This window comes from Alosa pseudoharengus, unplaced genomic scaffold (assembly GCF_046254945.1).
Source record: "Alosa pseudoharengus isolate Yale_2024_CS ecotype anadromous, Long Island Sound unplaced genomic scaffold, YU_APseudo_1.1 YU_APseudo_1.1_scf_7, whole genome shotgun sequence".
NCBI classification, from domain to species: domain Eukaryota; kingdom Metazoa; phylum Chordata; class Actinopteri; order Clupeiformes; family Clupeidae; genus Alosa; species Alosa pseudoharengus.
The window spans coordinates 36,966,608-36,983,262 of NW_027468859.1; the positions used below are offsets into that span (position 1 = coordinate 36,966,608).

Here is a 16,655-nt window from a genome sequence, read left to right on the forward strand (position 1 = left end):
ACTGGTGGTGTAGAAAACGCTGTAAAAACGTAGAAAGGGGGCTATTTACAGGACATCTGTCAGAGTTGGTTGCCAGGTAAGTTTAATCGCTAAAAATATTAAATATTACATTTGTATTTCTGTTATTATAAGATTGAGTGATTTTGATGAAAACACCAGCGACAAATTTAGTTTAGACTCTCCTAAGACCGTGTCTTTAGGCACTTTCACACACACACACACACACACACACACACACACAAACACACACACACACACACACACACACACACACACATTATTTACATAATAATCAGTTTGCATTAACAAAAGCACAGTCATTACAGTTTTATTAAGAGTAATTGACAGAAACAAATTCATCCTTCCACAAAAAATACAAAACACTGCATTTCATTTCTGACCTGAGAACAAAACAGCTTTCCTGATGAGAGGGAAGGAGAAAAGCACTGGAGGGCAGAGTGGCTCTCTGGCTTGTACGTTGTAAACAGAATCATGAATGTGTGTTTATAATGTAAACATTGTAAATCATCCAACATTTCAATTCTTTTATTATACCTGCCTATCGCCACAGACCCAATCACCCCACAAATAGTGTTCAGTCATGGTCATTATATTGTGGCACAGATATGAGTATAGACATACATTATTTCTGTTAAAATTGAAGTCTGGGATGGCAGTCTGATGAAAAACTCAGTTAGTGGCAGCCCTGTGTAGCATGATCACTAAGTGCTTTTAAAACTATTTATTAAAAATATATTAATCTAGCTCGTTCCTTGAGACACATATCCATGATTTCTATTCAATAATCCATATACAAAAGTTAAGTACTGCCCAAAATGAGGGGATTCTGAAAGAAGAAAGAACTGCTACCTGCTTGTGGAAGTCAAAGAGGCAATGATTATTTAGCACATGTAAAGCAACATTAGAAGGCAGTTGCAGTAGCTAGCAGTGCAATGCAGCATGTCAATGATGTTTAGGCATCAGAGGATGTCATTCCATAGCGCCAGAGGTGAAACCTGGAGAGTCAGCCTATACTCGCCGGACCTTGCGAACCGTCCCAATGCTGGTGTTGGTCTGCGTCATAGCTGTGAGATTAAGGAACCATACAAAACAAATTATGAAATCTTATCTACAAGAACTGCTTCATGTTTAGATTAATCAACTATGCACTATACTTGAAAGTTTGCACATCCAATAGAAGGCAGTTGCTCAGAAGAAAAGGCCAGTAAAAAAGAAGAGAACACATAAACAGGCACACTGCATCTCCATGAGAAGCCTTGAGGGTAAGTAGTCATATAGGTTTCTAAGGGAGGGATCTTTGAGGGTAAGTAGTCATATAGGTTTCTAAGGGAGGGATCTTTGAGGGTAAGTAGTCATATAGGTTTCTAAGGGAGGGATCCTTGAGGGTAAGTAGTCATATAGGTATCTAAGGGAGGGCAGTAAGTCTGTTTCTGTGTTCTTTTCTGTTTTACTAGGGGTGTCACGATTCTCCAAATCCTCGATTTGATTTAATTTTTGATTTTAAAGTCATGATTCGATTTTCGATCTGTTTTTAAAATTATATTATTATTATTGCATTTCTTATGTTGTTTACTTTTTTGCTTTATTTCCACAAACTTTTTTTTATTTTGAAACTGCTCCTACTGCGAGCTACTAAACAGAATAGACATAAACATAGACGTGAACATAGTGAAATGAAATAACACGGAATGATAATTTGATTTTCATAGCATACACGGTCAGAATGTTATGCTATTAATGTGCGTAATATACCTTAAAGTAATTTTGGACTCTATTTACAGTAGAACTTCAAAAGCCGAGTAAATGGACTGCATTTATATCGACTCCTCCGAGCACCTACCCTGGAAATGGAATTGTCTCTGCGAGACACTCTGGCAAAGAGCAATGATGCACGTTACTTTTCCCCCAACATTCCGGGGAACCAGCTAAACTGATGAAGATAGCGCTGCAACGATGGAGGACAGTACACATTGGTCATAGTGTTATCTGATTGCGTCGAAGTCCGAAATCATTCAGGGTAAACATGGTGTAGTGTTATCCAATTGCGTGCAGTGAGATTTTTAAATGCATGCTTGTTGCTGCCCCCCGAGTTGGACCATTACATTGTTCTCGGCCAGACCCTTAATCTTTCTAGATTATCAGGGTCTTTACAATGTCATGGTTACATTCACCCATTCACACACACACGGATGGCGGAGCTGCCATGCAAGGCGCCCACCTGCTCATTGGGAGCACTGGGGTTAACAGGGTTCCCACTCTAAGTGAAATGTAAAATTCCATGACTTTTTCCTGACTTTCCCTGACAAGAAAAACTGAATTTCCATGACCTACTTTATAATGAAGGGTACAATATACCGACCAAAGCTTTCAGAACAGTCGCGTAGCGTCCAAGAATCTTTTACTTTTTTTTAGAGCGTGAGATGAATAAATGGGTATTGAATGAACAAAGTTAGGCTAATCACAATACTCAAGCAAGCAGTAAAGCTAATAACCAGATATACTCTGAGTGGAAATATCTGTATTAATGTATTTTGGCAAGTACATTTTAAACTGCTACAACAAAATTCCCTGATATTCCATCACTCTGCCCCCAAAATGATAAAATTCCCTGACTTTCCATGTCTGGAATAGACTTTCCAAAATTCCATGATATTCCAGAAATTCCATGATCCGTGGGACCCTGGGGTGTCTTGCTAAAGGACACTTCAACAGGGTCAGGAGTAGTTGGCCTCGAACCGGCAACCTTCCAGCTGCTGGACGACTCCTCTACCTCCTGAGCCACTGCCATTCCTGAAGCCTAAGTTAGTGTTAACTGACGTGAATGAACTGATGTGAATTTGGGGGTTCAAATTCGGTTGATGTGTTTTTTAAGTGGCTGTAGTTTGAGGAGATAATATTGACGTGCCGCACTTCAATACACACGTGTGTGTTTTTCCCCCTCTTGGCTTGCACGCTGGACGTGACACTGGGGTAGCGTCAATTCTACCTTTGATTTCGAAGTTCGAGATTGTGATGTCATTCCGATCGATTTTCCACTTAAAACGAAGATTGTGACACCCTTATGTTCTACTATGCAGTAGAGGAGAAAAAAGAACGTCTACAACTTGACAATTCTCTAAGTGATAACTGAATGTATGTACACAAATGTGATGTTGTAAACTGTGATATCTGAATGTATGTACACAAATGTGATGTTGTAAACTGTTATAGCTGAATGTATGAACACAAATGTGATGTTGTAAACTGTGATAACTGAATGTAAGAACACAAATGTGATGTTGTAAACTGTGATAACTGAATGTATGTACACAAATGTGATGTTGTAAACTGTGATAACTGAATGTATGAACACAAATGTGATGTTGTAAACTGTGATAACTGAAAACTGTGATAACTGAATGTAAGAACACAAATGTGATGTTGTAAACTGTGATAACTGAATGTATGTACACAAATGTGATGTTGTAAACTGTGATAACTGAATGTATGTACACAAATGTGATGTTGTAAACTGTGATAACTGAATGTATGTACACAAATGTGATGTTGTAAACTGTGATGGGACGTACTGGCAAAGTCCAGCAGGTAGGACTGTCCGCTCACAGTGAAGGTCATGGAGCCCTGCGGGTTCTTACGGTACTCAGCCTCAATCAGGACGCTGTCTGTGGAACATTCCAAGTTGGTTCCAACCTGGAGAACAAGAGAACATACTTCTTACAACCCTGCTGAAAGAAACAGCCTGACCAGCTAAAGGTGGTTTGCTGGTTGACCAGCTTGTTAACCAGCTTGTTTGACCACCCTATAATGGTTGACCTGCTTGACCAGCAAAACTCTAGCGAAAACATACCTTCAGCTGGTTTACCCAGCTTATGATGGTAATTCAGCTGGTTTTGCTTGTCGTACCACCTCAAGCTGGTCATTTTAGCTGGTGTTGCTGGTCTACACTGCTGGTTTAACTGGTGCTTAAATCTGGTTAGAATCATAACCACGCTGCACTAATTTGTTAAAAACTGTTGCATTCGAGTTTATTTTGCAAACCTACCACCACAAATAGAATTACAATTCTGTGGGAAACACTGTAGAGTCACGTGTAAATGTATGGGGTTAAGTTGAGGAGTCCTCACCCTGTATTGGTAGTCGTGCCACCTGCTGCCAGCTCCACTGAACTGCCACTTGGGACCGCTGGAGAGTCCAAGGAGGCTCATGGCGCTCATGGATCGGGTCAGTGCAGCTCTAAACATTATATGAACCGGAACAGCAGAAACTGAACAACAGAAACATGGTGGTCCAAACAAACTGGGAAGTGTTGTGAAATATGAAACAAAAGGTAATTTACATTTACTGTAGACTAATGAATAATCTAATTTCACGTTAATCATCATTTACTGTAGACTAATGAATAATCTAATATCATGTTAATCACCATTTACTGTAGACTAATGAATAATCTAATGTCATGTTAATCACCATTTACTGTAGACTAATGAATAATCTAATGTCATGTTAATCACTATTTACTGTAGACTAATGAATAATCTAGTCATGTTAATCATCATTTCTATTCTATACACTCCTGAAATTATTGCTAAATTAATATGACTGAAGGTACATATTTAAGGGCTTTTCTTGTGCCTTGCCATGAATGTGTTGAGACATAAACAAGACACAAGAATCTAGACAAACAATAACAGCAAAGGCTGATGGAAAACTATATAAACTATATAAGATAATACACCATTTACGACACCTACGCCATTTAGACAAACAGCAAAGGCTGATGGAGTGTCTCTGAAAAACTATATAAACTATATAAGATAATACACCATTTACGACACCTTCATTTACTGAGCAAGGAAGTCATTTTACACTGCCATTATGAAAGAAACATTGAATCTTTCGTGAATTAATTACATTCATGATTGGAGTCAAGTATAATTAATTAAGGCACTACGCCACTACGCACCAACTGATGATGGCAAGATGACAAACAGTGTTTCAAACGAAAGAGCTCCTTCATATGATTTAAGGACAACAAAGTTGAGTTTTTGCATATTTCAAATTATTCTAAGAGATAAACTTATACACTTATAAACGTATAACTAGTGATAAACTAGTGACTAGTATTTCAACAATGTTGACATGACATAAGAAATAGCATAGCCACATAGACTCACTGTGATTGCGGCAGAGTGGCATTACCCCTGTAATATAAAATAAAAGAAGTAAATTTAAAAGTTATCTTATATGCACTCAAAACTTCAACTATGAAAACAAGAGGTGCAAAGCAACACTCACTGCACAGGACTCTGAGTAGCTGGATAGCAGGGCCTGCGTCGGACTTGTCTTCTAACGCCAGTGCTTACGTTTTCCTGATGCATGTCTGAGAGGGCAAACATCAATTCATATCAAAAAGATCAATTTACCGGTATATAGTAAAATATAGAGACTAAGATACTGTGCATAAGGACCTAAATTTTAAATTATTTAACCTTTTCAATTGGAACTGGACTGAACTGGACAGTTATGATATCTAAAAGCTGACACTCCCTTGCTAGCACATTTGCCTCCTAATCGGAAGTGCTGCAAGTTCACAGGGTTGAGCCCAGGCCTGAACTGCACAGTCAACACAACACAACACAACACAACGTAACGCAACGCAACGATGACACCAACCTCTGAATGTGATCTGGTAGGTGTACGAGCTGAATTTGAACTGATAGGAGCCCTGCTGATTCTTCTGATACTCCGACTCAAGAGTGGCGCTGTTAACCTTTGAACATCTGCCCTGAGTGTCCTGAGAGAGACCACAAGAACACAGACACACACACCTCACACACTACTCAGTTAGCACTGCTGCTAATAGGCTACACCATAGACTATACAGTCTATAGGCTGCACAATGTTAACACCGTAGGGCCTGGAAAGGCTAGACACAAGGCAGACATGAGTGTGGCTGGGTTTAGCAGTTCAGTCTGGGTATTTAACACATGAGAACCTTCCTCATCAAGTCATCTTCCCTTGAGGCCGTGTTGGGATGGAACTGGTGAGATGACAACAAACTGAATATTTGTCCTGTACATATAATAGTCATACTGAATATTCATACTGACCTTAACCCTATGGTGCAGTAAGATATATCAATATAGATATATATGCAAGCATAAACACACACACACACACACACACAAACACACACACACACACACACACATTCTGTAGTGTAGATACACATCCACATGAATGTGCTGAAGTCAGCCTGACACTTCACCCACCGTGTCTCCGTACTGACTCCAGCCCTCGTCGCTCTTGAAGAACCAGCTCCACGCTGTGTGAGGGGAACTCAGGCGACGCACCTGAACGTCCCGTCTGTGACGCACCTGCAGAAGCTGGAAATCTATTGAGATGGCCCTGCAGCGTGCGTCAGGGGAGAAATGAACAGAGCTGATAAACACTATGGCTTCATTCTCTACCTTTTAACCTTTATCTGCCTCTATTTCTATTTCTATAGCAGATATATTATTGTTAACATTATTATTATTATTATTATTATTATTATTATTATTATAATCATCGTATGTGGTGCACTGCATGCCCACTGACCCCCAGGGTGTATTGTGGAGTGTGATGCCCCCTGTGTTCGGTTTGGAGTAGTGCGCCTCAAGGATGAGATCATTTGCTATGTCCATCCAGCCTTGGCCACCATTTAACTGCCACTTAAACAGCTCACCATTCTTCAGCTGATCTGAAACAGGAAGTCACACCAAGATGTGTCCTCGAGTTAGCTAGTGGAGTATGCAGGGTAAAACATTCTCACACAAGACTGCACACACACAAACATAAACACACACACACACACACATATACACAAACACACAAACATAAACACACACACACACACACACACACACATTCCGTGCAAATCTAGTTGATACATGCTAAGACAAACTGTATGTTATATAACTGCATTATATTCACCATCTGCAAATACCAAAACATAGTTTTGTGTGTGCGCTCAGAAAAAACTCAAACAGTCATTGCCTTGTATACGTTACTAAGCAACAAACAATTTCAGTTCTATCAGCGCTGAAGAGAGAGGGATGCTCAAACATCAGCAATTTTTTGTTAGAAAAGAACTGTTCCATTAACGTTTGTGTAATGTGAGGCTTGGGGCAAGATTAGCTTGTTAGGAAAATAACTGTTCCATAAACGTTTGTGTAATGTGAGGCTTGGGGCAAGATTAGCTTGTTAGGAAAATAACTGTTCCATAAACGTTTGTGTAATGTGAGGCTTGGGGCAAGATTAGCTTGTTAGGAAATGTATGGTGATGTACTTAGCTCACAAGTATTTGAATCCATCAATGCTTTATAAGTCTGTACCAGTGTAACCTAATGAAGCTAATAAAGTGTGCTCCGTCTGATTTGCTGGCTGGCTTAGTGCCCATGTACCACTGGAAGATGGTGTTTCTCTGGAGTTCCTGTTTGTCCTCGTCCCTGCTGACCTCTTCCGTCTTCCTTCTGTGATGTCACTTCTTCTTCCTGTGTCATCCGAATCCGAGTCCCCAACATGCCGCAGCTGGCAGCTGTTGCCATAACGACAGGACCCTATCCAGGAGAACCTGCACACGTGCAAGTAAGAGCAGTTGTCTCCGTTCCGACATCGCCCCCTGTTGTAGAACCGACAGGGTTCCATCTGTTCCAAGACACAATGAGTTCACAAAGGTTGTTGTTCTATAGCTCTTACTCCATCTTATTTCCCATTTCATTCTGTATTAAAGACACACATGATAGCACAAACATAGTAATAGGCTAGACTAAATCATCTGAATAAGAATATTCTTCTGTTTATGTATACTTTTGTGTCTATGCCTAAACTGACACGTATAGGCTTTTGTGTCTATGCCTAAACTGACACGTATACGTTTGTGTCTATGCCAAAGTAAAGTACATTTCTCCATCTATTGAAGAGGCAGCTCTTCCAATAGTATGTCCTCTTCCAACACCTTTAAACAAACCAAACCTGCATGTGCCATGTAGTCCTTTCTTATCTGCTACTATCTCTGTTGAATAGGTTGCATCCCCTTGGCTTTACACTGCACCGTAATCCTCTAGTCATATGTTTCAAGAGTACCATTCAATAAGTGGAGCATTGATAGCATCGAGTATGCTATATTATACAGCACAGACGAGAGATAACAGACCCTTTGGTGTGCTGGTGGCGCCATCTGCTGGGAATACGAATTGTCATATGAGTCGTATCCTTCACTGAATTGTATGTAATCATCTTCCTCATCATCCCGGTCAGTGCCACGATGGCGAAAGGACATGGGGGTCGCTTGGCAGGGGCTTGCTTCTTTTTCAGATAAAGTGGGAACCACCAGTCAGCAGTCACACACAAGCAAACAGACAGACAAACAAACAAACAAACATAATTTACACGATAGTATGGACCTAATGGACACTGAATGAACAGACTAATGGAAGTTAGCGTAGACTGAATCGGACCTGGAACAGGAACATAATGTTAATTGTAGTAGGCTAGTTTGAAGACTAGACTAATAGTAGACCATTAAGACGAGCGGTAGCCTATCTATCAAAAGGAAAGCACAAGTAGTAGAGATAAACTACAATAAGGGCTATAGTATAGACTATACTGCACTGTCTGAGTAGCTAACCTCTTGACTTTAACGTAGTCTACTGTGGACTATTATAATAATAGATTATGCACACGACATACTTTGACCGCTGAGGTTGTAAGCAACGCTTCCCCCCGATGTGACAGTAACTTAAAATGGACACACTGGGATCATATCACAAGTTTGACTTTTAACACTCCATAATCCTTTGCAAATAAGACAAACTCACCGTCTGACGACTCATAATAAGCCATGACCACCGCTGAAAGCAGGACCCCCTACACAAAACGCACAAGAAACCAAAGGGTTCCTTTCACTTTCGTTTCAAGTGCCGGAACTGTGTTTGGGAAACGCCATAGGACTGAAAAGGTTTACAGTAAATATTCTGATAGCTATGCTCTAATTGTTTCAAGGCTATGATAATTCAAAATGATATTTAACCTAGCCTATGGCTGGTCTGAATATTAATAGTCTGATTGCAGTTAGACTGTAGAGACGCCCGAGCAATGTGTGAGCTGCTTTGTAATCTGGATGTTTTTTCGCTTTTCAGACAAAATAGGCATAAGCCTACTGCCCATGATGACTATCAATGCTCTAGCAAAAGGCTAGTAATAATTAAACAGTTTTTGAGCACAGTGTTGGCTAGGTCTACATTATTCATTCAGTAGGCCGAGATTCCAAAACGGGACAAATGTCAGAAATTGACATCACAATGTAGGCTAATTTGCGCTTTTGACATTGCGCTCTGGTGGCAATTCAGTAGCAGTTAGTCTGCAAAACTGAAGACATGAAGCTAAAGGCAACGGCTGACCCCTCCACTCGAAAAAAAAAAAACATAATAGGAAACGCCTCAATGCGCTCGGTCATGTACGAACTCATAATAATGGTAGAAATGCCCGGTCCAAAACGACTCCCACGCCCCAAATCGAACATGTGTTCCCGAGCTTTATTATGGCTGGAACTGGGGCAACTCTTACTGTACCACCCAGCACGCTCGTACGCCTCTATCAAAGCTCGCGCCGGTGTCGCTGTTGGCCCTGCGCCCCGACTCTGAACTTGTGTGTGACCACTAGTGTCATGGCCCTCATGGGAGCAACGTACTGAACAGAACGGCATGAGACCACGAGGACCGTCGAGTCAGCAATCCGCTCCATTTCACCGGACATCTGTGTCCCGCTGTAAAGGAGTAACCTGATAGTTTTTCTCTCTCCCATAGGCCTATCCACTGGCTTTTAATGCTAATATATTTTATTGGAAAGAAATGTGAGGTTAGCCAAAAAGAGGAAAATATACCTTAAACACATACCTTGTATTTAGAATAATTTAGGCTATGTTTTAATAAACGTGATTTAAAATATACTGTGGCCTAGGGCATTTGCAATAGGCATTGGACCATAAGATAGCAGGCCATTAAGTGGTCGGGAGACCAGAGAAAGTGACATTAAAAGGCATGCTATATTTTCAGTGAACAGGCGCAGATATCTAAGCAGGGGCATAGTGAGCCTTCAATACCAGAGCCAGCATCATGCATGCGAACAACCGCATACATACCAGAATGAGTGTATGTCCAGAACACATGAATTGTTTATCTTTATCCCTGACGTCTTTGTTTTTATAGATCAGAAATAGGTTTGTGATCATATTCTGCCCAATTAGCAATGCAGTAACTGGAAAGAGCACTAAAACACAACACTGCATTGGCCTTTGGGCCAGATTTGGATCATATTTGGGACACAGACCTGTTGGCCCCATGCCAGACATGTTACTGAATCAGATGCTGGTAGTTGATTTGGTTTGTGCCCTAAAGCTGATGATACACAAGGCTACATGTTGCTAGGCAATGTTCCTTTGGGATGTCTTAGAGAACAACCAGTTTGCAAATCTAGTTGATACATGCTAAGACAAATTGTAGACTATCTTATATAACTGCATTATATTGACCATCTACAAATAACAAAAAATAGTTTTGTGTGTGCGCACTCAGAAAAAAACTCCCTACACAGTCATTGCGTTGTGGGGCAGCCGTGGCCGTGGTTAGCACTTCGGACCTGTAACCGGAGGGTTGCCGGTTCGAACCCCGACCAGTAGGCACGGCTGCAGCTGTTGATGCAGGCAGCTCACTGTGCCGGGATTAGTGTGTGCTTCACCTCACTGTGTGTACACTGTGTGCAGTGTGTGTTTCACTAATTCACGGATTGGGATAAATGCTGAGACCAAATTTCCCTCACGGGATCAAAAGAGTATACTATACTATACTATACTATATATATGTTACTAAGCAACAAACAATTTCAGTAGGCTACTATCAGTGCTGAAGAGAGAGGGATGCTCAAACATCAGCAATTTTTTGTTTTGAAAATAGCTGTTCCATAAACATTTGTGTAAAGTGAGGCTTGGGGCAAGATTAGCTTGTTAGGAAAATAACTGTTCCATAAACGTTTGTGTAATGTGAGGCTTGGGGCAAGATTAGCTTGTTAGGAAATGTATGGTGATTAAGTTAGCTCACAAGTATTTGAATCCATCATGCTTTATAAACTATTTCCTGACAGTGTTAGTGTACTGTAGTAAGTCTGTATCCTAATGAAGCTAATAAAGTGTTCTCCGTCCGACTGTGTTAGTGTAGTAAGTCTGTACCAGTGTGTCCTTATACATGAGGCTAAAGTGTTCTCTGTCTGACTGGCTGGGTTAGTGTAGGCCTACCATTAGAAGATGGTGTTCCTTTGGAGTTCTGTTTTTCCTCCTCCTTGCTGACCTCTTCAGTCTTTTGTTCCTTTGGAGTTCTGTTTCTCCTCCTCCTTGCTGACCTCTTCCGTTCCTTTGGAGTTCTGTTTCTCCTCCTCCTTGCTGGCCTCTTCCGTCTTCTTTTTTTGATGCCACTTCTTCTTCCTGTATCATCCGAATCCAAGTAGCAGACATGCTGCAGGTAGCAGCTGTTGCCATAACGACAGGACCCTATCCAGAAGAACCTGCACACGTGCAAGTAAGAGCAGTTGTCTCCGTTCCAACATCTTCCCCAGTTGTAGAACCGACAGGGTTCCATCTGTTCCGAGACACAAAGAGGTCACAAAGGTTGTTTTATAGCTCTTACTCCATCTTATTTAGGCTACCATTTCATTCTGTATTAAAAACATACATGATAGCACAAACATAGTAATAGGCTAGACTAAATCATCTGAATAAGAATATTCTACTGTATACTTTTGTGTCTATGCCTAAACTGACACGTATACTTTTGTGTGTATTCCTAAACTGACACATACTTTTGTGTCTATGCCAAAGTAAAGTAAATTTAAAGAGTCAGCTCTTCCAAGAGTAGGCCTACCTCCTCTCCCAACACCTTTAAACAAACCAAACCTGCATTTGCCATGTAGTCCTTTCTCTATATGATATACTGCTCAAGGGCTGCCAACTCTCGCATTGGCCGTGAGACTCACTCATTTGATTGGCTTCACACGTTCTCACGTCACACTTCCGATTTATCACGGTGAAGTGTCAACCCAGTCAGTCAAATTGTAACGTTTCCGCAATAGCATCCACCAACAGATTTTTGAATACTGAAACGTCAGGTATTGTTCCCCTCAGACATCTCTGAGCCCCCTAGAAACATTCTGCGCATTGTACACCTGCCTTAACAGTTAGATCAATTACACAAGTATTTCCTACGGCTAAAACACCTCAGGCAACATGCCACTCAATCAATGCCAAAGCCCTTTACCAATGTAGTAAGAGTTCCCTTTTCTGTCAGACAGAAGAAGGGAAAAAATGCTCTTATGAGAGAAATACTTACCCCTCTTTCTCTGACACCCAAACACCAGTGGAACACACGTTTTCAACACACAAGAATCACGACTATTCCACAGAGATTTAATTTTAAGTCCACAAGAAAGAGTTGGGTCATTCCACAGACACCGGGAGGAAAATGTTCCCTTTTACAGAGCGACCAGACAATAAAAATAATTTTAACTCCTTACTAGAAGTAGTTTATTATACAAGACAAAAAACCAATGCTGAAAAGTACAAAAATCAGAAATATGAAAATACCCCAAATGAAATAAAAGTTAAAAATAAAAACCTGTGGTTATTAAGAAGTGTGCCCTGTGTGCCCTTACCCGCCCTGAACAGGTCTCAACTCTGCTTCAAACTCTCAAAGTCCCAAAATCTCAAAATCTGCCAACTTGTTTTTTCTCTCTCTTTTTATACATTGTGGTCTGACTACATTCAACAATTCACCCGATTCTGGTTCAAGCTGGTTTTCTGACAGTCAGGTGATTGACTGTGCTATGCCCCCCCCCCCTCCCCTCCAAACAGGATACTCATGTCTGCAACATTTACGCTTGCTTTTCTGGGTATTGTTCCCCTCAGACATCTCTGAGCACCCTGTGTTCTTTTGTGGTTTGTCTAGTGTAGGCTGCAAACAACCAGCGTGTGGTTACACCAGCATTTTGTTCTGCACTTGGTCCTTACACAGTCACATGTACATAAGCATGATTATATGTGTTACATTGCTGACATGATTATACAACAAATTCCATTTCAAAATATGATTAAACTTTGCACAGGTTTACATTTCAATATATTTCAAACATTGAAATGTCATATACTTCAAAGTTATATCACTAGCTAAAACTCCTTGACCATTCCTTGTGCTTGGGTGTCTTTCTCACATTTTATTCACACAAGGTTTGGTTTACAAATCACATTTCAATTTTGTTTCCAAAGTCTCTTGACAGCATGTTTTGGTCCAATTTTGGCAAATGTATTTATCACCCTACCCTTGGAACGAACATGCTGACAAACTCTGACAGGGCCAGGTCTCCTGACTTTCCATCGCTTACCCAGCGACTGCTCCGGGCATGTCTCGTTGTACAGGAAAAGTTTCTCAATGAAAAATGTCCATGCGTAAGCCTTTATCGTCTCCTCGAATTTGCTTGGGTGTCTGTCCCAACCATTCTCCCGAATCTCCTTTGGTGTTAAGGCCATATGTTTTCCCTTGTTCTTAAACCTATGTCCAGTGCCCCCCAAAACACCATACGTACAGTATTCATTGTTGCACAGACATCCACACAACCCACTGTACAGGCCCACACATGTGGGAGGGTTCATGTCAGGATTAAATCACACACCTTGGTCTAGCTGGCCTGGTATCAGTCCCTAGTAGGTGTTCTTCACCTTCCCAGTTCCCGTCATAACGGTAAACTTTATGGAATGCCCAAGTATGTACTGTTGTTCTCGTGCGCGCTATATGTACACCTTGGAAGTGGTTAACTGTTGGACAGTGGTGTCGATGCCTCCCAATTCATCCCCCAAACTCAGCGCAACGCCAAACTCATTTCCAGAGTGTAATTCAAGTGTATCTTCAGGGATTTTTTTTGGCTGCCGCCTCCCTGGGGGTGTCAATTGCACCCTCCGACTAAACACCTACGTATAATATGTCCATACTCAGTGAGGCTATAATCACACTTCAGTCAGCTTAACTTGGTCAAAGTGGATTTCAAAAGGTACGCTTTGTCTTCTATTTAATACTTTGAGTATTTATTGTATTTTTATTCTAGCAAAGTATGTTATACAAAAATACACATTTCAATCTTGTTTCCACGGCCTCTTGTCAGTGTTGCCAATTCCACTATTCGCAAACAAGCATCATTCAGTACTCTAAAACCAAGCACTGCATACTGTACATACTATATACAGGGAAGCGCTACATACTGTACATACTATATACAGGGAAGCGCTACATACTGTACATACTATATACAGTGAAGCGCTACATACTGTACTGTACATACTATATACTGTACATACTATATACAGGGAAGTGCTATACTGTACATACTATATACAGGGAAGCGCTACATACTGTACTCTACATACTATATACAGTGAAGCGCTACATACTGTACTGTACATACTATATACAGGGAAGCGCTACATACTGTCCATACTATATACAGGGAAGCGCTACATACTTTACTTTACATACTATATACAGGGAAGCGCTACATACTGTCCATACTATATACAGGGAAGCGCTACATACTGTACTGTACATACTATATACAGGGAAGCGCTACATACTGTACTGTACATACTATATACAGGGAAGCGCTACATACTGCACTGTACATACTATATACAGGGAAGCGCTACATACTGTACATACTATATATACAGGGAAGCGCTACATACTGTACTATACAGGGAAGCGCTACATACTGTACATACTATATACAGGGAAGTGCTACATACTGTACATACTATATACATGGAAGTGCTACATACTGTACATACTATATACAGGGAAGTGCTACATACTGTACTGTACATACTATATACAGGGAAGCGCTACATACTGCACCTGTACTCTGCTAAATGACAATAAAGTTGAATCGAATCTAATCTAATACGGAACTCTGACAGTGCTGCACCATCACAAAGTGTTCCTGCCGGACTCAATGATTTCCCAGAGCTGACACACACCACTGGAACCCTGCCTGGTAAATACACCATAAAACTTGAACCAGGTGCAAAGGGTGTAGTCCACCCTGCACGCAGACAACCACATATAAGTGTAATGGATGACATCCTCATAGCTGCCCCCACAGTACAGGAGCATGATTCAATTCAAAGAGAGGTAGGAGCTATAACTTGAAGCTTAACTTTAATAAATGTCACATACGCCAGTGATCAGTGCCATATGTGGGACATCTGATAACATGGCCTGGAGTCATGGAATGGTCTGAGGCCTGACACATCTTTTGGAAATTGATCTTAATGCCTTAATTAAAAAATTAAGGACAATTTTCTTCGTGAATGAATAATGTATCGTAAATAAATAAATGTTCTTCCTCAAAAAAAACAGGGCCCATAAGTATACATACCCCTATGTTAAATTCCCATAGAGGCAGGCAGATCTTTATTTTTAAAGGCCAATATCATAACTATTCCTTCTGTGTGTGCATGGTTAAAATTCTGAAGTGCAAAATAGTTTAGGCTACAGCATAAATATTTCCATCCATAGATAAAACAATACCGGTAAACAAGTTTAACCTCTGAATTTCTTTTCAAAGTGCACTGCACTAGATTGATGCATTTAATGTTAGAATGTACAACATGTTCTTCTAGGGGGAGCTACAATGTTAACTCAACTCTGGGACCCTGGTCCCTACACTGAGAAACACTGATGTGCAGCGAATGCTATCATCTACTCTTTGTTGCTACGGTAATGATGCTGAATGAGCTGCTGTGTACGTGGCAACATTGTGGGGGGCCCACCAAATCTCACTCCAAGGTTTTTTGAAAAGTTGGCAGCCATGCTACTACAAGGGCGCGGGAAGGGGGGTGCTGAGGGTGCTGCAGCACCCCCTGCTGGTAGGAGATAGATTTTTAAAAAATATTATATATATTTTTAAATAATTACTAATTCGCTGTCTGACATTATTTATATTTTTGTATGTTAAATGATGAGTCAAATAGCAAAAAAGGGTTATAGATAGGTTCGAATATAGGCTACTAAAAACAGTTATAGAGATCAACGTGAACGTGAGTCAGTTACTGTAAGAACCGTAGCGTGGTTTCATCTATGTGATAGCGAAGTGTGTAGGCCTACGGTTGATATAGGCCTACATATTCTATGCGATTTACACGTTAAAAAAAACATGGATAAGCTGAAAGAAACTTTAATTGTGTTTTACAGTTTTGCAAAAATAATAAATGCATATAGTGAAATCATTTCACTATCCTAGTCGCTAAGATTATTAGGACACATACTTGCTGTGGAGACGACACACTTTAGGCTATTCAGAAATTATTTGCGAGATCATTGCGGCCTGATTATTAGCCTATTAAAGCCTAACATCTCTGGTGTGGTTTTGACGATCAGAAAAGTATTTTTTTCTTTAGCTATACTGAAATAGGCTAACTATGTCAAGTGCGCTTCTGTGGGGTTAGGGTGGGCGCAGTGGACTCAGAGTGCTGTCGCGGAACATTGGAATTTGTGGCTGCC

At 40.7% G+C, this 16,655-nt stretch overlaps 1 protein-coding gene across 5 annotated transcripts; it reads right to left on the bottom strand.

Annotated features, from left to right (window-relative positions):
• Nucleotides 1-312: 312 nt before the first annotated feature.
• LOC143110130 (uncharacterized) lies at nucleotides 313-12,868 on the bottom strand. Of its 5 annotated transcripts, none has more exons than XM_076272971.1 (12): nucleotides 12,763-12,868; nucleotides 11,354-11,693; nucleotides 8,219-8,370; nucleotides 7,467-7,710; nucleotides 6,622-6,763; nucleotides 6,294-6,429; nucleotides 5,695-5,815; nucleotides 5,317-5,401; nucleotides 5,196-5,222; nucleotides 4,146-4,254; nucleotides 3,591-3,711; nucleotides 313-1,085 (listed from the first exon to the last, which is right to left on the bottom strand). In XM_076272971.1, the coding sequence occupies exons 2-12, from the start codon at nucleotides 11,691-11,693 to the stop codon at nucleotides 1,030-1,032; spliced, it is 1,533 nt and encodes a 510-aa protein (XP_076129086.1). In that variant the 5' UTR covers nucleotides 12,763-12,868; the 3' UTR covers nucleotides 313-1,029. The 5 variants fall into 5 exon arrangements, with proteins under 5 accessions (XP_076129086.1, XP_076129087.1, XP_076129085.1 ...); XM_076272972.1 differs by having other exon boundaries at nucleotides 8,219-8,367; nucleotides 12,441-12,864; XM_076272970.1 differs by having other exon boundaries at nucleotides 12,441-12,863.
• Between the last annotated feature and the right edge of the window lie 3,787 nt (nucleotides 12,869-16,655).